Genomic DNA, 27,150 nt, shown 5'->3' on the forward strand with positions numbered 1-27,150 from the left:
TAATCTGCTATTAAAATGTCAAATGTGTGCACCCTTTGAAACGTTACACTCATGTCCATTAAGGTTGTTAACTTTTAAAACCATTCCCTTGGTAGCTTTAACTTCAGCCCGTAGAGTGAGTGAATTGCAGGCACTTTCATCCAAGCCGTCCTTTACTATCTTCCATAAGGGTAGGGTTGTTCTGAGGGTTAAGCCTTCATTTTTGCCCAAAATCATTTCGGTTTTTCTCATAGGGCAGAAAATTGTTTTACCTTCTTTCGATACTCCACCTCATCCTGACAAAGAGGAGGCGAGATTACATAGGTTGGACCCACACAGATCTCTTAGCATTTACATATCTAGGCCTTCAAAACTTCGTATTGATGATCAGCTTTTCATTGGCTATACAGGCCTCACGTTGGGTCAGGCTGTTACCAAACAGACCTTATCCAAGTGGATCATTCTGGCAATTTCGGAATGTTACAGAATGGCAGGCAAGGATCCTCCTGAATGATTAAGGGCCCATTCCACAAGGTGCATGGCTACCTTTACAGCCCTGCAAAGGGGTGTACCGAGTAAAAATATTTGTGAGGCAGCAACATTTTCTACTATTCACACGTTCACAAAACATTACTGCCTGGAGTCTTCCCTCGGTCAGGATGGAAGCCTTGGGAAAGCTGTGCTTCATTTAGTTCATGAAAACCATTAAAAACGAAATTCTTACTCCCTCCACCAAATCAAACACTGCTTTGGGAGTCTATCAAAGATGAGGAGTACGTAGGAGGACACAATCCATTTGAAGAACAAGTTACTTACCCATGGTAACGTTCTTTCGACTGGATGTTCCTCCCAAGTATTCCTCATCGCCCTCCCAGCTTACCCCACTGTAGATTTCCCATGCTATTACAGCTTTCGCTCCTTCAAAGCTTTGTACGGTCAAACCTGTGGTTATGCAGGTATTTCTACTGTAGGAAAAACAGAACTGAAGCAAACGGGCACTGCATGTGCTATATATGCCTTCGATGATGACATCCTCGAGACAAAGACCCTCGAGGGACATCGAGTCGACTGCATTGACGCACAGCGCCCTCTGCCGAAAAAAAATAAAAAAATAATTTCCGCAGCAGCTGAAGCTGGATATTGAATATCAAACATGAGGAATACGTGGGAGGAACATCCAGTCGAAAGAATGTTACCAGGGGTAAGTAACTTGTTAGCCTCCCATCATTTCAACTGCAGTGTTCTAGCCTAGGGTAAAAAGGGGGAACTGAGGTATGGGGCATAGTGACATAGTATATGTAAGACGCCTGATGTCACTTCCGGAGCCGACAATCGAGCACTGAGCAAGACGGTTCAACGACCGAGTCACGGTCCACTACGACCCCTGTCGAAGTTTTCAGAAGCAGCAGAGCTGGATGAGGATATCTATCAGACGAGGAATCTGCAGGCAAAGAATACATAGAAAGATCATTACGGTGAGTCATTTCTCCTTCTGTTCTCATCAAGATGCGGATGGGAATGTTAGATGGTGAAATTTCTTGGTGGCACTTGATTTTCGCGCGAGTTTACATGGGTCAGTATACAGAAACTTTAAAAACGTAAGCTGTCCCCAAAAATCCAGTCACACAGCGTTCTGAGTAAATGCCATTTTTCAGAGATGGGCAAGTGAGCAATATCTGCATCCAAAAGGATGTTTACATGCATAGCTTGCACACATAACCAAATTAGTTTGTCTGATGCCGCATGAAACACAGATGGTGCCCAATGAGAAGTAAATGTGAGCTTTTGTTTGATTGTAAGCTCTGTATATGATGTATTAATATAAAAACTAAGAAAATTGGATGTTCTCATGACTGAATCAACCTGAGAAACTTAGCTCTGTATTGTTTTCATAGACCTACATAAATGGGATATAGTTTATTTTCTAATTCTTTTCCCTTCTAATTTTTTACTTTTTCCATCCTTTTTTGGACATAATCACCCTTTCAAAAATTCTAATTGTTGTCTTGATAGTAGAAAAGCATTGCATTTTAGGTCTGTTTCCTGTACTTTATATTAAGTGGAAACATACTGTGATGATTCATGGGATTATGTCACTTCTCTGCAAGGAGGAGCCCTTCCCTGTGATGGTTGGCCGCTACCCAATAAGTTCCCCTAGGTGTGGTAGAAGGTGCGAGGACCTCACAGGGAGAGACTCCCCTTATGGGGACACAGACTCCCGTTCCATGATGGAACTCCCTAACCTTCTTGCCCTAAAAACTATGAAACCCTTAAGATCTGTCGAGGTTCAGGCTGATGGTACTAATGTGTGCTATTGTGATACACCTTCACTTCTTCTTGTAAGATTAGATGCCATCAATATGAACATTCATTCTAAACAGGGTTTGTATTATGAAGGTACTGGGAAGAAGAAAAATGTTCACGGATTCATGCAGAACACTCATGTGAAATATACTGGGACGAGATGGACTCTTGGAAGCAAAAGGAGTGCACAACTGAGCCAGACGACGTACTATGACACTGCGCTGGGGAGGTCGCAGCTCAACAGGATAAAAAGCAAAGGAATACCCGGTAAAGCAAGCAACAGGTTTGAAGCCTGGTCAGCCTGGGAGATTAAAACCGTGAGAAAAGACGGGACGTAGAAGGAGCATGTTGGAAAAGACTGTGAAGAGCAGGTTGGACCTATGGAGCCAGGAGAAGGCAGTCATTGTCCTGGCATTTTCTCTTCAAGAAGAAGAACTGAACTGTTATAAAGTCTCTTGGACATTGCCCTAAGGCTGACCCTTACTGAAACAGGAGAAGGGAGTGATTCTCCTGGTATTAGCTGGGTTTCTTTCTGTTGATTAGTGGTAGAGTAGAGGAGATTTTTGGACCATGGACCGAAATTCCTTTCGGACCTCCACCGTGATGACGAACACCCTAGTTAATTCTTGGTTAGATAGGGACCACCCTCTAGAATTAGGGAAAGGTAGGTGTTTTCTTTAAAATCTGTGGAGTCACAATTTCTGCTCCTGGCAGGATTTTTTTTAACATGTAATTTTGTTTCGGAGAGCTTGCAATATCCTTGAATATCCTTAAATATCCTTCATTTAATATTGATACAGATTTCATAGGTATTAGAATATACTGTTTGTCTGTCTGAATAGTTCTGTTAAGCCTGGCTGTGGTATAGTCAGGCTCTCAAACCTTGTATAAGAAGTAAATGTGCATTGTAGCTTCACCTTACAAGTTCTGTTTCTTCAATGTACAACACTTTGATTATCACATAAATACCATAGATCTGCCTGACATCAACAATAGCATGGTTTCTGCGGATCAAATAATAGGACGTGTTTGGAGGTCTTGTCATTTTGCTTGTGATAATCCATCAAAACAGTCTTTGAGTGCACATTTTCAAAGCGATCTTCCAAAACTTCCAATCATTGTTACTGTGGGTGTTGAATTAACTCATTCTGCATTTATGTGATTGAAAACAGTGGTAATTGTACCTGAGTTGTTAGCATATAACTTCATATAAAGTACATCAAAAGTATCTCTGTCTAAAGCACACTTGTGCAACTAGAGATTTTAGTTTAGATAAGTAAACATTCCTTTGTATGCATGTGCTGTTTTTCATTAAAGTAATCTCTTCTGTTTCATAGAAAAGGTTTTCATCTTCTGAAGAAAAATTCTAAATTATTGAGGGAACTGAAAAATTTGGACTCCAGGCAATGGTCAGTACACATTTGTTATTCAATAAGGCTTATATTTCTTAACCAATTGCTCAAAATATGAATATGCGCTGTCTATCCTCAGCCCGGTCGGAGCTACCCAAAGAGATTTAACATAGACAACCGGAGCCTGTGTCCCGAGACAATGGTTGAGGGGGGAGGGTGGGAGAATACATCAGGGAATTGGGGCTTCCTTTCAGTGTTCATGTGGGCATGCGCCCAAAGTTGTTGATCATAAAATGCTCTCTTTTGTCTTTGAAAATCAATAAAATTGAATTAAAAAAAAATATGAATATGCTATACATTCGAACAAATGTGCAAGTGCATCCATTGATAGAAAAATACTGCCTGAAAATGTGCAAAACACATATTTGGAAAAACAATATTTTGATTGAAAAAGCAGGGTGTAACAGGCATAGCGTAATGGAGTCATGGTAAAGTGGGAATACAAAGGCCTTCCCTCCTTTCACACCCATAAAATCAAAGAAAAGGAGCAATTTGGTAATGAAAGTTGGGAAAATATAAAGCAGCATGCATATAGGAGCAAAAGAGATCCCGTAACTAGTTAAAAACATCAGTTAGAATCTAGTCCCCCTTGTTAGACCCATAGCCTTGATGTCACATGATGATTTTTAATTCTGGCTTTTCTCTACTTATACACAATTTTATGACTAACCTGGCGAGCAAAGGTTTGACACTGACAAGTAAATAAAACATTTTGAATGTGCAAAAATAAAATGGATATAACAACGAAACTGCCCAGATGACTGCCCAGATGACAACACGTTTTTTTAACATGTATGCCAAGTCAAGAGAATTTCTGAAAGTCCTGACACTTAAGTAGCTCTATTTAGTGGGGGAGTGAATATAGTTTGGTAAATATGATGGCAGTTTAGGGAGGTAAACTTGATGATCAAATGGCATTTGTGAAATAGTAAATGTATGGAGGCTTTTAATGGATTCCTTCAGCACCAGCTATCTTCGCATGCTTTTTCAGAGGGATATTCAGGGCCACTCTATATGCAGCTTCTGCACCATGACTTAATTTATTTTTTCCCACACTCAGTGCGCTTCTTGAATGCTTCTTGGCTAAGACAATTCTTTCTAACTGCATCATGTTTGACTCTCCAAAGGCCTTGTGTTTTAAACCCTCTGTGGACAGCAGGAGGCAAATGTCCATGTTGTATCCCCATAGGATATGCTTTTACTTCCTTGGGGTAGACCAGGATACTAAGGATTACGGGCACAGCAATTGATGCATTCGAAGGCTCTTAGGGATCATTCTACCAAGCTCTTCACTTTCTACCACAAAGGTGGTAAGAGTGCCCAACCCTACAGATAAGGGGTGTATCAGCCACTTTTACTCCCTACAAATAGTCAAATACTGCAAAAAAATAAAAATACAGAGTAAAATAGCCCCAACAAAAAATAGCAAACGGACACATAGAACCGTGTGTCCCTGTGTTCGCCCACACAGCTCCATGGATACGTTTGGACCAGTAATGCACGTAGTGCCACAGGAATAAACTACTATTATTACTGCCTGACCAGAAGAAGTAAACAAGGACATTTTTGCCAACGGCCAACTGTTTCAGCCCTAGGTTTGGTGGCACCCTCATGCCCCACCTCGCTTTATGAAGTCGGTGTACGTGCCTCTGTAGGCCACAGCCACACGCCTGTGGGTTTGGTTCCAGTCCCGCTTTGAGACTCTGCTTCATCCAGGCACCAAGTGGTTTTGCCTTCGAGTGTCAATGCCCCAGCACCAGCCACTTTAACCTCAGCGTCATTGGCACTGCTGATGCCACTCTTTCCTCAGAATGTGTTTCTCTTTCAAGAGAGCAGTATATGTCAAACAGCTCAGAAATTGTTGATGAGAAAGGAGATACTATTCCATTTGGATTCAAACCCATGTATTTCGAGGAGACTGAGGAGTTCTACGGTGAGGACGACAGTCTGGCGTTCTGGCCTCGGACCTTCAAAGGGCCAGCAACTTGGACACCTTTCCAGAGCTTCATATTGTTCTGGTGCAAGCTCGTGGAAGGCCTCACACTTCCTTGTCTGCGCCCCGTAGGCGGAAGGTCCAGTTTATCATGGGTCCTCTGAGGGAGACCCTGTTGCCTTTCAACCCAATGTTGCTGGCCCGGAAAGAGACCAGCCCCCACCACTGCAGTGGGTCGGGACCTTGTGAAAAAACATTGCCTGGCTCCTTCAGGTCCAAGTTTCTACACCACACATCTGTCACCAGAGCATTTTGTGGTGCAAGTTGCTTGGCGGGCTTGAAGTGCACGTTTGAACTTCTTTGACATCTGACGGGAAGAGCAAGAAGCTGGATAGAATGGATTGCAAAGTCTTCTCGTCAGGTAGCTTCACCTTCTGTGCTGTTAATGCTACTTGCGCCCTGGGCAAGTATACCTTTGTTCTGTGGAGTGTGGTCTCTGGTGCAGCTGAAAACTGACTGAAATGAAAAAGGGGACTTCCTTGTCCGGGAGGGAATGGAGGTTGCCAACAGATGTTAAAATCTGACTTGACACAGTGGATTGTGTGGCAGATGTCGTGGGCATGATAAGCATGATATGATATGATAGGTTATTTATAACATGCTTAATACCGAGAGGTTTCTAAGCGCGGACCGGGGATCGAACCTGTGTTGCTCTGTGTCATCTTGCTTCCAAGGCGTGCATCTTGCCCCTTGAGCTATCCTGCCAAGACATGGGTTTGGTTCAAAAAGGCAATCATGAACGAGGACGTCATGATTTATCTCCAATGTCGAGTCTAATCTCCTGGAGATGGCCCTTGGCAAGTGACGTCCTGATCACTGAGATAGAGGCTGTGGTGCAGTGAGAAGGGCTTTTGCTACCTCAGCGCCAGCTGCCCCAAACGCAAAGTCGCTTTGAATAAGACTTTATCCATCAGAAGCCGGTAGGTGGGAGGCTGTCCCTGTTCATTCGGGTGTGGCCTCATCACCACCGCAGATGCTCTAGTCATAATTCAGGGGCTACTGCCTCCTGTGTCTTCAACGACTACCCAACCACTCTCATCCTTCTTCATCACCTCTGGATCCTCCCCTGTTGGCAGTGGTCTGTCGGCTTCTGAGAAAGGGGACCATTTGGCTTTTGCCTCGTTTGGAATAGGGGTGGCGTTGGTACGGTTTACTTTCTGTTCCAAAGGTAGACGGAGGTGGTGGGGAGGGTCTGTGTGCAGTCCTAGATCTGAGGCACTTGATTTTATACCTATGCAATGACTAATTCATAATGTTTATCCTAGCCCAGATAGTCCAGGCCCTCATGCTGCAGAATTGGTTGGTGCCACTGGATCTTCAGAACGCCTATTTTCTTGTGCTGATCCTTTCCAAGCACAGGAAATAATGTAGGCGCATGGTGGGATAGCAGCCATTCAGTCTTTCCTTGCCACCCTGAGTCTTGAACAAACCCTTGGTAGTGGTTGTAGCTCATCTCAGAAGGGAGAGAATCCACGTTTCCCCCTACCTGGTCTAATTGAAGCCCGCACCGCAGACCTGGTTTTGGAACAGCTATACCACACATGCAGCCCGTTTGCACAGTTTGAGCTTCTTCCTGAACTTCAGGAAGTCCCATGTCTCGCCTTCTCAATCCCTCCACTTCATCAGAGCAGTCTTGGACACCCACCTTCCATCCCGAGAAACAGGTTGCGATTACCCTTGAGATGGTGTACGTCTTCTATTCCCAGATGCTGTTCTTAGTCTCAGCCTTTCTGTATCTTCTGGGTCCTAGGTTCTCCTGTATCTTGGTGGTACCAGAAGCTCAGTTGCATATGAGGCCACTTCAGTGGCTACTTCAATGTCAAGTTGTCTGAGTTTTAGGACACCATGTCGACCTCTTACAGGTCACGTACAAAGGGTTCTCAAGATCTTATGTGGTGGAACCTGTGAAACAACTTGCATACAGGGGCATTACTTTACTCCTTGACCGCTCCACTGCTTTTGATACTGTCGATCACCCCTTACTTCTCAATACTCTTTCCTCCTTTGGCTATCACCACTTCAATATCCGTAAAGTCCGTTCTTCTCTTACTTTCCATGCTACTAAACTCTTAATCTCTTCCCTCATCTTTTCTCGCCTTTTCTACTGTTCTTCTCTCTTTTTCAGTCTCCCCTCTTCCCATCTCGCCACCCTTAAACCCCTTTACCACTCTGCCATCCGTATCCTCTGTCTTCTCTCGCCCTATGATTCAATCTTCAATTCACTTGCCAACCTAGGCTGGCTTCCCTTCCACTCTCAACTTAAAAACCACTTCCTCGTCTCGTTTTTAAATCGCTTCATGACCTTGTCCCTCCTTACCTCTCCACTCTTCTCTCTTTCTATGCCCCCTCTCGCTCTCTACGCTTGGCTGATCACTTTGTAATCTTTGTTCCCCCCTCCTTGTGCCTCCTCTCGTTTCCGCTCTTTCCAACTCCTTGCCCCCCTACATTTGAACTCTCCCCCTTTCTCTATCTGCTCCATCCCCACTTATTCCTCCTTCCGTTCCTCCTTAAAAACACTCCTTCTTCACCCCCCTCCCTGACTTCTCTCCCCTTCCTCCTCTTCTTTCTCCTCCCCACTCCATCTTCCTGTTCTTTTATCTCTTCCTGTTTCCCCCCTTTGACTTCCACCCTCCCTTCTACTCGCTCTACTCCCTCTTCCCTTTCCTCCTTCCCATACCTCTCCTCTTTGCTTCCTTCCCAAATGCAAATTGTTCCACATGCTGTTTTTCTGGTTTGAATCATGTATATTTTATTGCTTCCATGTTCCATGTTTAATGTTTTCTGGTTGTTATGCTGTAAAGCGCTTTGGTGTAAAGCGCTATATAAATTATAAAATACAAATTACTTTACTAAACCTGGCCCCAAAATACTGTTGTCATGGACTTGTCCATGTAGGGCTGGAGAGCTCACCTAGTAGATCTTGGTGAGCAGACTCCGGAACACATCAGTTTGCCCTGATTGCATTCCTGCCTTCTTTGTGGGACAATGCTGTGCTGCTCTTGATGGACAAAAGGGTGGCGATGCACTACCTCAACAAACTGGGTGTTGTATGAGGTCATTGCCTTTGTGAAATGATGAGACTGGTTCTGTGCTGTAGGAAACTTGTCTCTGACAGCAGCCCATCTCGCCAGGGCCGAGAACATCATAGTGGATGTTGTGAGCAGACAGACCTTTGCATCCCATGAGTGGGAGGACTGCTTGGAAGTTCTGGGCAATATAATCACAATGGAAGCTAAGAAATCCACTTGAGTCTGCAGAAGGCGAAGAGGAATTGCAAGCTGTTCTGCTCCAGGGAATTTCCTCTGCAGGTAGCTCTGAGAGACACATTGGTTGTTGAATGAATTTTGAACTCCCTTATGTTCACGCTGATACCAGTCATTCCTCTAGTGCTCGTGTGACTAAGAAAGTTTGGAGCGAAGTTGATTCTGATTGCACTGAAGCGGCTGGCTATGTCCATCTACCCGTCCTAGCAACTCCCAGCTGGGGAGGATCTGCTCTCCCACTCGAATGACCAGGTCCTCCCTCTGAGACTCAGCAGCCTGAACCTTCATGCATGGTTACTGGGTGGCTAATGTATGAGGAGTGGGACTTGTCGGACATCTTGGATGTGCTCCTTTTCTCTCTTAGGCCTACTCCATGTCCATCTATGCCTACAGGTGGTGTAAGTATTCAGGTTGGTGTCGGGAGAGAGGTCTGGGCTCTGAGATCTGTCCAACTTCCTCTGTGCTGAAGTTCTTGCTTTCTTTGGCCCTGTGAAGGTGTACCTGGCTGGCATTTCAGACTTTAAAAGGGCCTCTGAGCAAGACTCTTTCCACAATCCCCACTGTTATACATGTTTTGCAGGAGTTGTGCAACCATTTCCCCCCACGCCTGTTTTTTTTTTCCTGCATGGAATTTAAATTTAGTTTGGACTTGCCTTATAGGAGCTTCATTTGAGCCCCTACATTCATGTTTGTTGAGACCACTCACCCTTAAATTGATTTTAATGGTAGCCACCACTTGCGTGATATGGGTGATTGACCTCCAGGAGCTGTCTGTTAAGAAGTAGGTGACTTTGAGAATGAGACAGTCTTTCCTGCCCAAGGTCGTGTATGATTTTCATCTCTCTCAGGTCAATTTTCCTGTGTTTTTCCCTCCGCCTCACTCCTCAAAGACTGAACTATTCCATCAGCAGGACCCGGAAGAGAGGCATCAGGAAAGATGGACAGCTCCTTGTAGGTTATTGCTGTGCTCATTCTGGTAGGGCTGTCTTTATACAGACCCCTTTCAAGAGGGATCATCCTTTGCATTTCAGAATGCTATGATCTGGTCATGAAAGATGTGCCTGAGGGCCTCTGGCTCATTCCATTAGGGGCATGACTGCCACCTGTGCTTGGCAGAGGAGTCACGTTTGCCAATCAATACGCATGGATTCCCTGCCATGGCAGAAGGCTCACTTTGGCTAAGCAGCGTTTTCTGGCCTAGGTGTTAAGACAGCCTGCAAAGTCCCAAATTACTCCGAGGTTCTGGAGCCAGTTCAAACCGGACTCAATAACAGGAATAGACATAGTGCAATGCAAAGCATAGCTTTATTATCATCAAAATAAAGTAGGGACTGCAAACAAGCATACAATTCTTGGCGCTCCCGACATGCTTATGAAAAACAATGTTTTATATATTCAACGTTTGTCATAGCTGACATCATACTGTAATATTAGTTGCCAAAACATATGGGGTACAGGGATTGGCTAATAACAGTGATTACATATGCATTCTGTAGGGCTTACATTTTTAATTGGGTAACGCTTTTCTGATGGCTCTTCCAGCGACCACCTCTAATTTGATAACAGTAAAAAGACATCAACGCTACAATATGTAATTGGCTAGCACCTTACTTCATAAGCGGCATACCATTGGAGATTTACATTGGTTTGCTTCTTACTTACCAACCTTGGACAACTGACGGGTCATCAAGACATGAGCCCGACTGGAGTAAAGGGAGAGAGGTCCACAGACTGCTCTCCTTTCAATTAAAGAAGATACCAGCCCTCATTTCTAGGCTATGAGCCCAGGTAATCTTTGTATTTGACCTTGTGTGGTGTCTCTTGTCTGGGGATATGTGTAAGGAGTAAAGCAGGTGTCCTATCTGTGTTTGTTGCTAATGAATCGACCGTGTTGCTCCACTACAGGTCTGGAATTATTTCACCTTTCATTTATTGGAAATTTAGCGAATATTAATGAGTGTTATGGTTTCTTTTACTATTGGGGACACTCTTGAGTACTCATATGTCCCGTACCCTCCATCCTTGTGGGCACCCCCCAACATAGGGATGGTACTGGAACCTTTGGCAGTGAAAAATTGAGCTTCCCCATTACTTTTAGTATATCACACGGCCTCTGGTGTGGGAACACCCCGCTCTTATCTGGTGCCTCACCCCTGTCCCTTTTTCCGTTCTGACAGTGTCAGACCTTCGTCTCCAAGACCTCTCGTCAAAAGAAGGTAAGCCCTCTCCCCCTGTTCAGCACGGCTCCACAGCGTGGCAACTCCTTCCCTCGGGTTCTTCGGGTTCTCACGGATAGGGGTTCTTACGAATTCAGGTTCTGGCAGGCCCTAGACCTTTAAGGCTACCGGTTCCCAAGCAGAGGGGCTCTGGGGCCCTACTGGGCTGTCCTCGGAAAGGTGATCCAAGTTCATCCTCTTCTTCAACCCCAAGGGGTAAGGGATCATAGAATGCCACCTCCAAGAGATGGTCCTTTGCTCAATCCAGCACGACTACCGGCACAGGTGCAGAGGGTGTCTAGCCTACCGCAGCACGCTCCGAGGTTGTGAGGCATGGCGTTATGACTAATAGCCGGCTGAGGGCTGAGCGCGTACCAGAGGGATCTCGGAGGTCGGCGTTTCCACTTTGGGTGCAAGACCTGAGCTGTATCCTCTCATATCTGAGACCTCTCGTGGCTCAGGGCCTTCATGCACTCCCACCCACGGTGTAGCACACGGCTTCAAAATGGCAGAGGGGCACGTGGTGGAGCCTGCCAGGCCTGTGGCCATCTTGGTTATAACTCTATATATAACCATTGAATGGTCTTTGCAAGACAATCCCAGTCCCCTTCCCTCTGGAAGCAGCAGGGATTGTATGATCCAGGCTTCTGCTCTCCTCAGGGATACATTACCCATCGCAGTCTTACAGCTACACGCCTTGGGCACCTAAGGAGCAGAGGCCCAGCCCAGCGCCTGGGAGGGCCGGGCAGCTAGGGACCAGGCAGCTAGCAAGGACCGCTTATTGGAGCACTTCCTCTTCCTCATGGGTTCCCCTCAGATGAAGGGGCTCCTGGAGGATGTTGTGAAGGTCATCCCGCAGGTGGCGCCTCCCTAGCCCACTCCTCTAGGTGGTACTCCCGTTCCTCCAGCGCGGCCGGTGCCAGTCCCAACAGTTGTTCAGACCCGTCCACCACCTCTTATACCTAAAATGTCTTCCCCTCAACAGCTGTTGGACCTGCCTTTGGTGCCGGATTTATGGAGGACCCCGTCAGCACCTGTGTCCCAGGGCCCAGACTCCCCTCGGTCTGTAAAAAAGGGGGAGGAGGGTGATGAGGACGATTATGCCCAGGACTATGAACCCTCGGCATCCCTTAAGGCGTTTCATGGCCGCCTTCAGGACCTGGGCGGAGTTCATGGGGGTCCCTCAGCCCGAGGAAACCCTGTAGGAGTCTGGACTGCTAGCAGAGGTCTTATGTGAGTGCACTGCGATCCGGTCTGGCATCCCTCTCTAGAAGGATGTCCTGCAGGTGGTGCGAAAGGTCTGGGATAAGCCCTGGGCCAACACGCAGATGTACAAGAAGTTGGATAGCAGGTTCAGGCTGACGGACAAGGAGCCAATCCTCCTGGCCTCCCACCCACAGTCACATTCTTCAGTGGTGGCTGCGGCCTCATTATATTCTAAACCATCATCTTGGTCGTCTTCCTCCACGGGAGCCACCTCCAGTTGTCCATCCAAGGAGGACAAGGTCCCCAAGGTTTTGGGAGAGCGCCGTTATTCCATCTCAGGACTGCATCTATGGCAAGCCAACGCAGATGCCCTCTTGGCTGCGGCTAACCAGAAGCTGTAGCGGGAGCTCGGGGAATTTCTGCCCGACTTCCTTTCAGACCAGCAAGCCTCCTTCAAGGCCGGTCTGACAGATGAATGGGCCATTGCGCAGGACCTCATGGAGTCTTCATTCTCCCACATAGACACTGCCAGCAGAGGGCTGTATCTTGGTGTTGAGATGAGGACGGCGTGGATGCATGCCACTAAGTTTCCATCAGACGTGCATGAGCGGATCCTAGATCTGCCCTTCGAGGGCATGGACCTTGTTCATTCGTCAACAGATGACGAGTTGACAAAGAACACCACCACCACTCAAACCACCAAGTCCTTGGCCATCGTGACGAAACCTAGACAGAGATCCTTCCCTCAGTCCCAGGGCTGGACCGAGTTCAAACCCTGCGCTATTACCGGCTTCAAGGTGTTTCAGGACTGCAGTACACAGTGGCCTGACAGGTTGCCCAGCGAAAACAGGAGGAAGCAGCAGAGGACTTCACACAAGATTTTCCACCCCCCCACCCCCTCCCTTTCATCTGCCTCCGCCTCTGACGCCAAGAAGCAGTGATGTCAAGGTCAGGAACCACAGCACGTCTGTGGGGGGTCGTTTGGCTCTTTTCAAGGGCACCTGGAAGCGTTTGTTAGCAACCAGTGGATCCAATTAGTCCCCACAGGCTTCAATCTTCCTCTTCCTTTGCCGCTAACATCCTCTCCTCCTCTTTGTCAGATTGGATCCCCAGCTTTTACGGGAGGTCCTTTCGCTCTTGGAGATGCAGGCGACAGAACCAGTTCCTTGGTTACTACTCCAGGATTCTTGTAGTACCCAAGAACAACTAGGGTGGCCTGAGGGTAGTCCTGGACCTGTCATTTCTAAATCTGTCTCTACGGCTGGAATGCTTCAAGATGTGTGCAGGGGTCTGGATGTGTTTCCTGAACTTCAAGGATGTGTACCTGCATGTACCCATACATCAGCCTCATCAGAGGTTTCTGCGGTTCACGATTATGTCGTACCACTTCCAGTACAAAATGCTGCCCTTCGGTCTGAACTCAGCCCCTCGTGTCTTCACAAAGTTTAGGAACGCAGTGGTGGACCTTCCCCACTTGGAAGGCCATCCTCTATACCCTTATGTGGGTGACTGGCTGGTGAGGGCTGGTCCCAAAGGGATGGTGCACTTCTGCCAGAGATTGGCGGATACCCTTCATCAGCTGGGGTTTTCCAGGAATTTGCAATCCTGTCCATCTCAGGAACTGTTTTTCCTAGAGGTGCGTTGGAACATTACCATCCAGTGGGTGTTCCCCACGCCCGAGAGGCTTATTTCCCTCTGCAAAGGTGTGGGGCACTTTCTGGCCAACTTGACCACTTTGGCATGGTTTTTCCAGCACAATCTGGACTTGATGGCCTCCTACGTGCTCACTGTACAGCACACCCGCCTCCAGTGCCACCTGGCAGCCATTTGTGATCATGAGACAGGCTTTCAGTCTGACAGGATCTCAATACCACTGCTCCTACTGCCCGATCTTTGTTGGTGGCTAATTGAGGACATTGTCTCAGTGGAAGCCCCCTTCACCTGACCGGAGCCTACCCTGGTGGTGATGACAGACTACTCTTTCTGAGTGGGGGGCTACTCTGAAGGGCTATGTGATTCATGGGGCATGGTCCAATCTGCTTGAGCTCAGGGAAGCGGGTCTGGCCCTCAAGGCATTTTTTCTCCTCATCAAGTACAAGTCTGTTCTGGTCAGGACGGACAATTCTACTACGATGTTTTACCTGAACAAGCAGGGTGGCATCCGTTCCCCCCCCCCTCCAAACCCCTGCCCCATCTGCATGGTGGCAGTTTTGATCTGGGAATGGGCCCTGATGGAGGGGATATGGATCCCTGCAGTCCACCTCCTGGGGGACAGCAATGCAGAGGCGCACCAGTTGAGTCACTTGGGTTCAACTCCTACAAGTGGGAGTTGCACAATTGCTTCTTGTTGCCCCTGTTCCAGCGGTGGGAGTTCATGGACCTGGCGTTCCTGCCTTCCCCTCTGCTCCAACGAACTCTCTGCAAGTGCCGGGCCTCCGTGGGTTGTAGCCTCATCCTGGTTGCTACCCACTGGTCTTCGAGACACCGGATTTCGGATCTGCTGCAGTTGTGCTCCCAGGGTCCATCTTCTGATCCCCAGGAGGGGCTTCCTGGCGCAGCAGGGCGGGCAGTAGAACATCCGACCCAGTCAAACTGGCCCTAGCTGCCTGGTTTCTGATCAGATGAGGCTTCAGCAAGTTAAATTTTCAGACGATAACTTGGACATCATTCAGCAGGCCAGGAGGCCCTCGACTCAGTACCAGTATAAGAGCAAATGGACTAGGTTCTGCCATTGGGAACGCGACATGGGTCTCGACCCTGTCTACTGTTCTCTGGATGATGTACTGGCTTTTTTAGCACACATGGCTCATTCTGGAGTCCAGATGGATACTTGCCGCACGTATTTGGCAGCCATTGGGGCTTACAAGTATTCCCCCGAGCATATGTTTTCGTTGGTTAAGACTCATTTTATGGGGTTGTCTGGGCTTTTTCCTCCAGTGCATAGACCTCATCCGGTCTGTTACCTCAATGTGGTGCTTGCGGCTTTGCAACACAAGCCCTTCGGGCCAATGGCTTCTATGTACATCCGACTGGTGACACTAAAGACTGTCTTATTGATGGCTCTCAGCTCCGCACACAGGGTTTGTGAGCTGCAGGCTTGGTCTTCGTGCAAACCCTTCACAATGTTTCACAATGACAAGGTCATCTTGTGCACTCACCCACATTTCTTGCCCAAGGTGGTCTCTCCATATCATCTGAATCAGGAGATCTGCCTACTGGTGTTCTTCCCAATCCTGCAGTCGGAGGCAGAGTGGGCCCTGCGTTCCTTGGACCAAAAGAGGGTTCTTAAGTTGTATCTTTCCCAGACTAAATCCTTCACGAAGTGCAAGGCATTGTTTGTGATTTTCGTGGGCTCCTCTCCTGGCTCTCAGCCTTTTAAGGCTTGCATCGCCCATTGGATGGTTCAGGCCATTTCGGAGGCATATATGGCCATGGGCAAACCTATTTCTGAGGGGATTCAGTCAGAGCCAAGGCCTTGGCCGTCTCGTTTCAGAGACTTGTGTCTTGGGATGTCATCTGCAAGGCAGCTACTTCGGCCACTCCGTCATCCTTCTCTAGGTACTACTCACTGGACACCAGCTCCAGGCGCGATTCTGAGAACAAAACTGTTGTCTCGTTCTGGGGAAGCTCGAGCGTGGGCTGTGCTCCTGAGTCCCGCCTTGTCCCGTGCTCAAAACATTGGGAAGGGAGACCACGATTACTGCATCCTGACTTATTATTTGAGAACACTTCTTTATTTCCAGTGAATCCTATCTCACACTCTTTTGTATTTAGTATAAGGATTGACAATAGGTTTTTCTTAGTATAGGCCCTTTTGTCTGACAAAACGCCACTAAGGCTGCCATATATTGGTTTGATGGTCGTAGCTTGCTCCCATCTTAGATTTAGGTTTAGATTAAGCGTTTTTCCACCTTATCTATACAGTTTAAGAAACACCCTTGAACTGTGACCACTTGTGTCTGTCTATTCTTGATACCATGGGATCCTTACAGAAGGCATTTTTGCTGAAAGGTCTATTCTTTTGTACTAAATGTTGGGATGATATTGATCTATAAACTCAGTAAATTGTAATACAAAATTATACTATGAAACTGTACAATAATTATCACTGGTTAGTGTTTCACTGTGATCATTGTTTTTATGTCTTGATGTTTGTGTGTGGTGTTAGTGATCATTCTCTCTAACTGGGTTCAAGGGATGGGGCATTAGGGAGTTTTTTAATGATTTATAGTTCCAGCGATAATATTAAACCGATTTCTGATATAGATTTTGAAATTCCAATATTGGATATGTAATGGATTCACATGCTCCTGAATATTCCCCATCGTCGGGCTGGGAATCCTCTGTAATGTTAAAGCAGTTTACCTTTATATTTCTAAACTGCTTGTCACTGTAGAGCTCTTTCAAAGTCATTTTGGGTCATACTGCCCACAGCCATTTAAACAGGTCCCCTTAGCTTCACCCCTGCTGACCATCTTCAGATTATTTTACAGCACGTTGGTGTAGGGAATCCTCCGGAAATCTCTCTTTTGGATATTCAACGATTATGTCTACTTTTGATTTGCTCTTTCCATCATATCATCCTGTTTGGTGCTGTTGCTTCTCTCCAACTGGGGTGAAGTTTCGTCCCATTCCATCGCCTCCAGGTTTGCTCTACTTCTATGTGAGGCATACAGGAGTCCATGGACATCATGACAGACACAAGGAAGAAAGGCCTTTTCAAGGCCTGATCGACTTTTCACCTTATTAACATGTACGTCGAGAATCTTCTTGAGCAATGTCTCTACTGTAAGTACCCAGACCACGATTCGATAACCTGCACCATCTGCCAGCCGTTCTCATCTAAAAAACGGAAGGATCACCACCAGGGGTTAGCGATTTAGTTGGATGAAGGTGCTGGGGCCTCTGACTCAGCCTCTATCCACAGTTGTGCCTCTGCCAGGCACAGCAGATGCCCTAGAGTGCACTCTCTCATGAAAGATGTCCGGATCCCATGAAGAATCTTCCTGTGGGAAGAAGGCAAAAAAAGGGACATGGATCACACGCTTGTGCTGCCCTCTTGTCGACAATGTCGTTGACGTCTTCATCTATGCCTAAGGTCACTTCATTAGGAACTATAGCGCAGAGATATGATATAACCTTTATAACGCACCTATACACAAGTGTTTCAAGGCGTGACGAGGCCAGGGAGGGGAAACAAAGGGAGGATAAAGATGATGAATTTACTAGGCCTAGTGACATTGCTTTTGGTTGAACAACCAGGGAGAAAGGTTAGACCCCTGGGGAACACCACACACAGAAAAAGCAAGAGAGAGAGAGGAGAGGAAGGACCCAAGTTGGAAATGTGAGGGTTTGTCCGAGAGGAAAGAAGTCAGCCAGGCCGGAGCATGATCAGTGATACCGAGGTTCGTACAGTGCCGGTTGAGCAGGGTGGCATGGTTGACCGTGTCAAAGGCAGAAGAGAGATCAAGCAAGATGAGGACAGAGGGGAGATTGGCATCGATGTTGGAGAGCAGGTCTTCACAGATGTTCAGGAGAGCAGTTTCCGTGCTTCTGGATGCTCTGAAGCCAGACAGATGGTGTTAGGCAGAATTATATGCAGTACCCTTTAGGAACACCACACACAATTAGGACTACAAATGACAGTACAATTTCACCTTTGGTACAAGCCTGTACTACACAGTTAAAGTGGTAGCAGTAGCTGAGCAGCCAGACTTATCTCAAGAGTAAGTGAGCAGTATCAAATAGTTACACAAAGGACAGCAATTAGTATGATTCAGGCAAACACTGACTCAAGGTTTTCAAGTAAAAGAATATACATTTATTTTACTCTTTAGTTGTATAACATTACACTATTATAAGCAGTCTAGAAATCACTTTTAATACACCACACCACTTCCCTTAAATTCCAGACCAGTTAAGCTCACAAAATGAAGTGGCAGCAAAATGGCACTCCAACAATTTAAAAGGGAGGGAAAGACAAAAGTTAACAGAAATGGATCCACACCAACAGGTAAGTACTCGGGACAAGCAAACAAGAGAGACTACAATGATAGTCAGATAGAAAAAGCTTAGGGCCAAAGTCAATGGTTCAAAAGTCTTTTGCTCAAGATAACTACAGTTCAGGGTAGTTCGCGGTAAAGTTCGTGGCACGGTTTCCAGACAAGGTTGGTTGGTAGAAAAGTTAGTTCAAAGAGAAGAGAAGGACAAGCCCTTGGATTAGAGAAAGATTTCAAACACTTTCACCGCGGCTGAATGAAACACACAAGCGGATTGGCACAGTACCTTAAAACGGAGAGGGGGCTGTAGCTGAGGCACACGTTCCTGGTAGTTCCTGCAGGCTCACGGTTCCTGAAGCGACTGTCGGACTGATCAGAAGTAGGAAGACTGCAGGGTCCTGCACTACCCAGGGAAGAAACCAGCAGCAAAGCCAAGCAACAAATAAAAGGTGCGCTCCTTAAAACCCAAGCAGGGTCCGACGTTTCCTCGCTATCCGGCCCACTGTAGCGCTGTACAGCGAATTCGACCAGAGGAGGGATCCTGGCTTGCAGTTTGGGTGAACTGGTGGTCCCACCAGCTCAAGGGAAGAATTTTCCTGGAGGATCTTCTCTGTGGTCGGATTCTGAAGATTCGGACCTGCAGCAGGGCTTCACTGGGCGGTTCAGTCGTTGTAGGGGTCCTCTTCTTCCAGTTCCTTGTTGGTTCTTTCGTTCCAGTGGCGACTCTGCTCTTCCAGTCCCAGAGACCTGCTTTTTATGCAGTTTTCCCCCATTCATACAGCCTGGCTGTCAATCACACAGCAGGTTGGCTGGCCTGGCAAGGCCAGTCCCCTTAGCCAATTAGACAGGAGTGCGACTTGGGTTACCAAGGGAACACATGGCAGGGGTCCTAAAACCCCTCCCTCACATCCTGCCTACCCAGACTCTCAGGCGCCTAAAGGAGGGCTTCTGTGTAGTAGCCCGCGAAAAAGCGATAAACAAAGGGATCAAACCTGGTTTGTTGCGCAGAGTAAAAAACGAGAAAGGCTTTCATAGATCAGACTTGTCTAGAAAACCCGGAGGAAGAGGAGAGAGTGGAGGCAGAAGCAGGATAGGATGATAGGGTGGACAGGATGTCCTGTGTTTTAGAGATGAAATGAGAAACCAGGGCCGTACAGAGGGCTTGGGAGGGGACAGGAGAGGTAGAGACTGCGGCAGGATTGACCAGCTCCTTGCAGATTTTAAAGAGTTCGGCCGAGTTGTTAGATGCTGCAGAGACTCTGGCTTGGATGTCAGCTCTCTTTTTAATGAGGACAGAGTCGCTGTTGCCATTGGAGCAGGCGGCAGACCAGTTTGTCGGAGGATGTACAAGATGCCAACCATTTCCTCTCAGCCACCCTACACTTGCCTTTAAGGGTGACGAGGTCTGAGTCGTACCAGGAGTTGCACTTTGCTTTCGGCTTCATGCTGGTACTCATGACAGGGGCAAGTACATCAAGAGTGAAGCATGGAAAAGGCTGTCAGGGTGTGAGTCAGCCAGAGGTGCAGGGAGGGGGACAGAAAGAGGCAGTGAAAGCATCAATTGACACATCCTTCACGTGTCAAATGACCTAGAAGGTGAGTGGCAGTGTGGGGGTTGGCTTGGCCTGAGGGGTAGAGAGAGAGAGAATGAGAGGAGAGGAGAGGAGAAAGTGGTCACTCCAGGAAAGAGTAGTGAGAGGGTTAGAGAGGGGGAAGTTTGAGGAGATCAGAACATCAAGAGTGTGCCCTGCAGAATGAGTCGGACCACATGGAAGAATAGAGAGCAAGAGAGAGTTGCAAAGGTCACGAGAAAGTCCAGTGGCGGGACAGTAAGCATCCAGGAGGATGTTTAAGTCTGCGAGGGGGAGGAGTTCAGTGGTCGAGACCAGGAGGGAGGAAGAGAGGTCGGCCCATTCTGAGAGGAAGGAGGTGATCTGACCAGGTTGCCGGTAGATAGTAGCCACTGTGAGAGAGTGGCCAGGAGAGAGAGAAAGCCTACATACCAGGCATTCAAAGGAGGAGTAGGCCTGCATAGGAATGATGGAGGCAAGAATCCACTCTGGGAAGATCAAGGCTATACCCCCACCGGAACGGTTGGTTCTGGGCGCGGAGACGATCTTGTAGCCGTTGGGGAGGAGAGTGTCAAAGCTTGTGACTGGGTTGTGTGTGTGTGTATATATGTATGTGTATATATATATATATATATATATCATTCAGGCATTCCAACAATTGTGTTCAAACTATTTGGGTAATATCTGTGACAGAGTTGGCTGTGAACCATGTCTCGATGAGACCAAGGACATCAAGGTCAAGTTCTTCCAGGAGAAGGCAGATGTCAGAGGAGTGTTTGACAGCTGAGTGAGCGTTAAGAGTGGCGAGGTGGAGAAGGTTGCCATCCTTGAAAGACTTCCAAGGAGGGGTACAAATCAGAGCTACTCCCTGCGTAAGTGTAAAAGGACCCTGAGGGTGGGCAGAGGAGGGAGGAGGAGAGGGCAAGGTAGCCAAGGAGGAAGAGGGCAGCAGAGAAGTGGCAGACTGGGGAGGCAAAGAAGCCGAGGAAGGGAGAAAAGGGACTGCGGGGAGAGGAAAGGAAATTGATAAGGCGCAGGAAGCGTCTATCAAAGAGGAGGCGGTTGGCCTGAGGGCCTTGGACCAAGACGGTACCATTCAGGTAAACATTAATGATGACCATCGAGGAGTGGAAGGAAGCCAGAAGGGCCTCCCACCGGGTGCCACTATTAATGGGAGAGGAAGAGAAAGGAGAGAGCACAGAGAGAGAGTCCATAGGTCTGGCGAAGGAACGACAGAGGATGTTGGTGACGGTCTGTCTGGAGAAAGCACTTGTGTAGGTATGATATGATATATCGCATAGCATTTATAACGTGCCTATACACAAGTGTTTCAAGGTATCAGTGATAGGGAGGCCCGAGTTGGAGACCAGCATATCCTTTTTGAACTTCTTCCTACCAGTCTTTGTGAGAAGGGTAGTATAGTCAATAGAAAAGCAGTTGCAGAAGATGGGAGAAACAGGGAGCACCATAGATGAGGCGGAGAAGGGGGCAGAGGAGAGATGAGGGGTGTGGGTGGGGAGTGAGAGAAGAACGAAAGGTGTGGTGGAGTCACTGGGGGAGAACACAATGGGTGATATGGGTGCAAGCAGAAGAGAGGGACCGAGACAAGAACAAGTGGTAAATTGATAAACTAAACTGAACTAGATGGAGGGCTAGGGAGAGAGCACAAAAGAACACAGGGCAGTATGATGAACAACAACCAGGTTGGCAGGGCAACAAGAAACCAGAGCAGTCAATGAAAGAGAACCTGAAGGGAGGAAGAGCCCAACAGTACAAAAGACAATTCACAGCAAAAAACAGAACAGATGGCAGAAAAAGACCTCAGAAGAGGGAAAAAACAAAGCAGAACACACAGCAGTACTGTTGGGCAGAAACCTGTCAGTTCTCTTAGGGACCACTGCAAAAAGTTTAAGACTACAGATGTTAGCAGTAAACCCAATTGGTAGAAGTCCGCACCACCCAGATTTACCTGGTAGCTGTGGCTGAGCAGTCCGACCCATCTCAAGAAGAGTTAGGCAGTATGTAGAGTATACACATTAGGTACAAGAATACAGTAGTACAAGCAAACACTGACCAGAGCTTTGGTATAAAAGTATATAATTATTTATTTAAAAACACACTTGTAAAAATACACTGGCACTAATATGTCAAGCAAGTTCCAACAGTCACTAGAAATATATACACCTCCCTGATTAATTATTTGACAAGTCTAAGTTAAGGCACCACTTATTTGCAAAACAGAGGTGAGTGCATAACCTTAGATGGCACTCCAATAATTCAGTTTAAAAAGGGAGAGAAGAGGCAGAAATAGGAAAACACACAATAGCAACACTTTTAAAGAACCACAGCAAGTCAAGAAAGGCAGGGTCTACTGTAGAGCAAAAAGTTCATAGGCCAGGCCCACTCTTGCAGAGAGCAAGGCGGAATGTGCCCAAGATCACACAGTTGAAGTACACTTTAAAAGTCTTTGCAGATGGTTCAAAAAGGAGTTAGATCAGTTCAGAAAAGTTAGTTAACAGGTCCGAGGTCACCCCAGGATAGAGAGTCAAGGATTTAGGGGACACCTTGAACAGTCTGTTGCAAGGGAGACCAGGCGGGACACAGTACCTGAAATGGTGAGAAAGCTCCAGCGGGGGCAGTTGTTCCTGGCAGCGGGTGCAAGTCAGTACTTCGTCCAAGGGAAGAGAAGATCTCGACGTGGAGGAAAGCTGGAGGTCGTTGCACTGCCAGAGAAGAAACCAGCCGTGGAGTTTCCCGGTTAAAAGGTACTACCCTTTTATTTGCGGTAGTGGTGAAGCGTGGCTATCCGGCCACCAGGGTGCTTGGCATGGGAGATTCGACCACGAGACGATCCAGGAAGGCAAAAAAAGGCAAACTGGTTAACCCCACCAGCTCAAAGGAAGAAGACTCTCCTGGAAGAAGATCTTCTCTGTCGTTGGGAAGTGGTGAGTTTGGTTCAGCAGGGCTTCACAAGTGGTGTCGTTGTTGTAGGTCGGCTCAGCTGCTCCCTCTTCGGATTCTTTAGGTCCTGTGGTAGACTTCTGAAGTTCCAGTCCCCATAGCCCTGCTTTTATGCAGAAAACCCTCATTCATCAGTCCTAGCTGTCAATCAAACATGCTAAGTGGTGAGCCGGGCGGCTCACCACTGGGCCAATCACACAAAAGTGTGACTTGAGTTGCTGAGGCAACTCAGTCCAGAGTGCCTATTCCCCCCTCCCACGCATCCTATAGACCCAGACAGAGTGGCACCACTTTTGCAGGCTTCTGTGCAGAAGCCCGCCAAAAGTGGAACAAAGGGCTCGACTTGGGTTGGAGTTACAGAGGGCGAACACAAATGCCATTTTAAAACCAAGTCCTGGCAAAAAGACCCAACCGGAGAATAAATATTAAATAAATAACCCGGCGGTATCTTTAACATTGCACCAAAAAAGTGGTGCGTTTAAAATGAATGGGAAAATCCCATAGGAAATATTCTGGTGGAATATTTCACGTGGTAACCACTGCCACCAGCCAGAAACTCGACAAGGGGGGGACTGGACAGTGCCCCCTTGAAAAACAGACCCAGGGCAATCGAATTACCCCTACCAGTACTTCCATATTATGATGGTTTGTACTGGTTCTGTTCACAATTTAAGACTAGTAAAGTCAATGGTGACTTTACATTCCCTGGGAGACTGTAGTCAGTCCCAGGGTATGGAGTCTATGTTCGGGGGTCACTATGACACCCCTGTGTTACTGCACTGAGGGTGCTGTGTAACACATATACCAAAAACACATGAAGCCCTATGGAGTAAAAGACCCCATAGCCCATAAAACACATTACAAAGTCAAAGGACATTCTCAAATCATGCCAAGAGTGGGAGAAAGAGAGTCTCACTCTTAGCAGGAGAAAAAATTAAACGCCAAAAATCCAGCAAAGCTGCTGGGGGACTCACTAGGTTTGGGAAATTAGCCTTTACAGAGAATTCTCCCTAACAATAACACAGCTAAAAGAAGCAAAAACAGGATAGTTGACGAGGGAACCTAGAAGAAGGAAGAGCGCATCAGAAACACAAGCAATACAAGCAACAGAGTAGTCGATGAAGAAACAATAGAGGGGGACAGAGAAGCGGCAGGGGGAGGGCGAGGGAAAGGGCCAGCAGGGGAGCAAGGATGCTTGAGGGGGGGGCGTGGGTATTGGTGAGCTGGAGAGGGAAGGGCACGATGCAACGTGATCAAGGGATTACGAGGGGAGGCACTGACAAAGGACGCGCGGTGCGAGCAACCAAGGATGGCGGGGTGCGAGGAACCAAAGCAATCAAGGATCGCATGCGACCACGCAGGCGCAAAACGTGGCCAAGGATGGAGGAGGCGCTGGAACACACAAGATCACGGGAATGCGAGGGACAACATAGGCCGGGGATGCGCTGCACGGGCAGGCAGGGAAAGGAAAGGATGCTAAGGCACACGCAATCAAGTAATGCGAGGGGCCACACAAAATAGAGGGCGCGCCAAGGACAGAGTTGGGCAGATGCACACGGGTTCACAGGAATGCGAGGGACCACGCAGGCTGAGGATGCACAGAGCAAACAGACAGGGATAGAAGGGGCGCAGAGGCACACACGATGGAACAATGCACACGTCAGGAACATGCAGCGCATGCAAAGCCAAGGATGGAAGTGGCAGACGCGCATGCATAAAGGAATGCGAGTGACCACACAGGGATAGGACGGGGAAAAGGCTGGAAGCGGCGAGAAGGGAACTCAAGGAGGGGTGAGAGGGGACAGCGCAGGTAGGGAGTGACATGGAAGGAGCGCACACAGCAAGGGCAGTGGCCGGGGCAGAGGTGAAGTTTGCAGGGGACGCGATAGGGGAAAAGGCTCAGGATAAGAGCTAAGAAGTGCAATGCAAGCTAACTCCCCGACTCCTTACCTGGCGGCCACAGACAGGAGGTTGAATCGTCCTCACTCACTGTCTGCGCCTCGAACCCGTTCGTTGCCAGACATCTGGGTTGTTCAACACTGTGGCCTTGTCCCGCAAGGGCTTTGCCGCAGAGGGTCTGAACCTCAGATTTTATAGGCTCGTTAGCATAGATGTAACAAACCTTTTTACGTGTCGTTGGGCAGCGTATCCTGCAAACCTGTGTTGCTCAACACTGCAGCCTTGTCCTTCGAGGGCTTTTCCGCAGAGGGTTCAAACCCCGGATTTTATAGGCTCGGTAGCGCAGATATTACAAATGTGTTACATGTCATTGGGCAGCGTATCCTGCGAACCTGCGTTGCTTAACACTGCGACATTGTCCTGCGAGAACACCTTAGTCAGCAGCTTTGTCATCTAAGCACTCCTCTATGAAGCATTGCTTGTCCACGACTACGGTTCCTCCGTCTGCGTCATCCTCGTTGACGACCTATGGATGGCCCAAGTCCCCTTCGACTATCGTCCCGTCGACCACCTCATCTGCGATCAAATCATCTACATTTGTGATCATATCATCATCTATGTCTAAGTCCACTACACCAACTACCTCGTTTTCATCTAGACCTACTCAGTCACCATGCAAGTCTTCATCGTCCACGGCACCTGCTCAAAAGCCCTTGGTTTCCTCTTTTCCAAAGTGAGTTGCTGTGGACAGGGATGTTCTGTCAGCATTGTCCTACCACCCCACCCCCATGCCAACTCGTTCTCAGCCGCCACTGTTTTCACTGGCTCCATATGCACTGCCTGTGGTCCCCTGTCCAACCATGACCCCCCCTAAACAACTCCTACAGCAGGATGATTCGAATATAAATGAACTGAAGGGAGTATTCTCTGATGACTAGGAAGATGCTGTGCCTACTCTCGCTGACATTCGCCACTGGCTGCATCAAAGCAAGGTCCTTCTCTACATAAGCAAGGCCCTGCTCAACTTTCTCCAGTTGCACCTGTTCCAGTGGGCATATCCTCTGTGCCTCCTCAGGCTCCTGCGCCCTCTGACTCAAGGGATGTGTCTATGGACATCTTGTCCACGCTACAGATACTGGTTTTGGAGCTCCAGTAGCGGCTTCCAGCTCCACCCTGTGTTTTTCCTGCAAAAAAAGTTTTGGTTCCTCCACCACCGTCCGCACCCCCTCCAGCCGCTCCACTTTTGCCGCCAGTCGCCCTCACAGATACAGACGACTATCCGACAGACGGTTCCCCAGGCAATCTACAAACTAGTTTGAGCATCTGGTGCCAGGTGAGGGTGAGCCAGCACGTCCACTTCCAAGAGATTCGCCGTCAAGAGATAGGGTCCATTCATGCTCTTGTCACAAGCAGAAAGTGATTTAACCTCTTCCCAGAGGAGCAGAAAACTGAGGGATTCCTTTATCAAAGGCGGGAATCTGCCAGACGGGCAGTAATAGCCATTCCAATGCTAGACGATATGTGGGAAGACGGCCTCCAAGTGATGAGGAATCTGTTCTCAGCACCACACAAGAAAGATTGCTTTGAGAAGGAGTACAGGGTCCCAGATTGTGCACCCAAATACCTTCGTACAGAGCCCTGCAGAGAGTTGGTTGTCTCTGCAGCCACCCGTAAGAATCCTTCGTCTCCTTGCATGGTCCCTCCAGACACGGAAGGCAAACAACTGGATGCTTTTGGGAAGGCGGTCATCTCTACTGCTATGACACCCATGAAGGTGGCTAACTCATTGACAATACTCCTACGTCCCGTCCCCTTTCCTCCATACTTATGGGACATTCCTCCGTCCTGTGGGATGGGACTGGAGCACTTTGAAAAAGCATCCAAATTTTGCAAACATTTTAGTCCTGCCTCTCTTTCTATGCGACATTCCTCTGCCCCGCGCATCGCCCATCAGTCCTTTTCTATCGCCAGGTCAAAGACCTTTCAGCAATAACAGAGGAACCTTATTAGAGGGGACGGCGGGCGTATGGAGGAAAGGGGACTATCTTAGCTTTCTTCCTTTTTTTCCTCCGACCCCATGAGTGAATATTTCAAGGGTCTTTTTAGGGAGATATTCCCGCCTGTGCCTCCTGCTATACCCACGCTTCCGGTGGTTCTGCCGGCGCCACCTGTGCCTACGGTGCCTCCCCAACCCTTCTGCCCTTGCCTCCGTTGTCCCCGGTGGACAAGACGGTGCCCGACGTAGTTCAGCAGGACCCTGACCTGTCGGATGATGCGCAGGGCGATCAGGACAGCGAAGACCAGCCCCGCTCTATTCGAGCTTTCCACGACCGGGTGCTGGACATGA

The 27,150-nt window shown here is 48.0% G+C and overlaps 1 protein-coding gene across 4 annotated transcripts in view; it reads left to right on the top strand.

The window, feature by feature from the left end:
• RALGAPA2 (Ral GTPase activating protein catalytic subunit alpha 2) overlaps window positions 1–27,150 on the top strand; it is a 3,672,963-nt gene that overhangs the window by 2,406,942 nt on the left and 1,238,871 nt on the right. For all 4 annotated transcript variants that reach the window (XM_069608069.1, XM_069608071.1, XM_069608070.1 and 1 more), the window contains one exon: window positions 3,621–3,692. In XM_069608069.1, coding sequence (XP_069464170.1) covers window positions 3,621–3,692 — 72 coding nt within the window. The remainder of the gene's footprint in view (window positions 1–3,620; window positions 3,693–27,150) is intronic.

The sequence above is a fragment of the Ambystoma mexicanum genome, chromosome 4q (assembly GCF_040938575.1).
Source record: "Ambystoma mexicanum isolate Mex_15411 chromosome 4q, UKY_AmexF1_1, whole genome shotgun sequence".
Lineage (NCBI taxonomy): Eukaryota > Metazoa > Chordata > Amphibia > Caudata > Ambystomatidae > Ambystoma > Ambystoma mexicanum.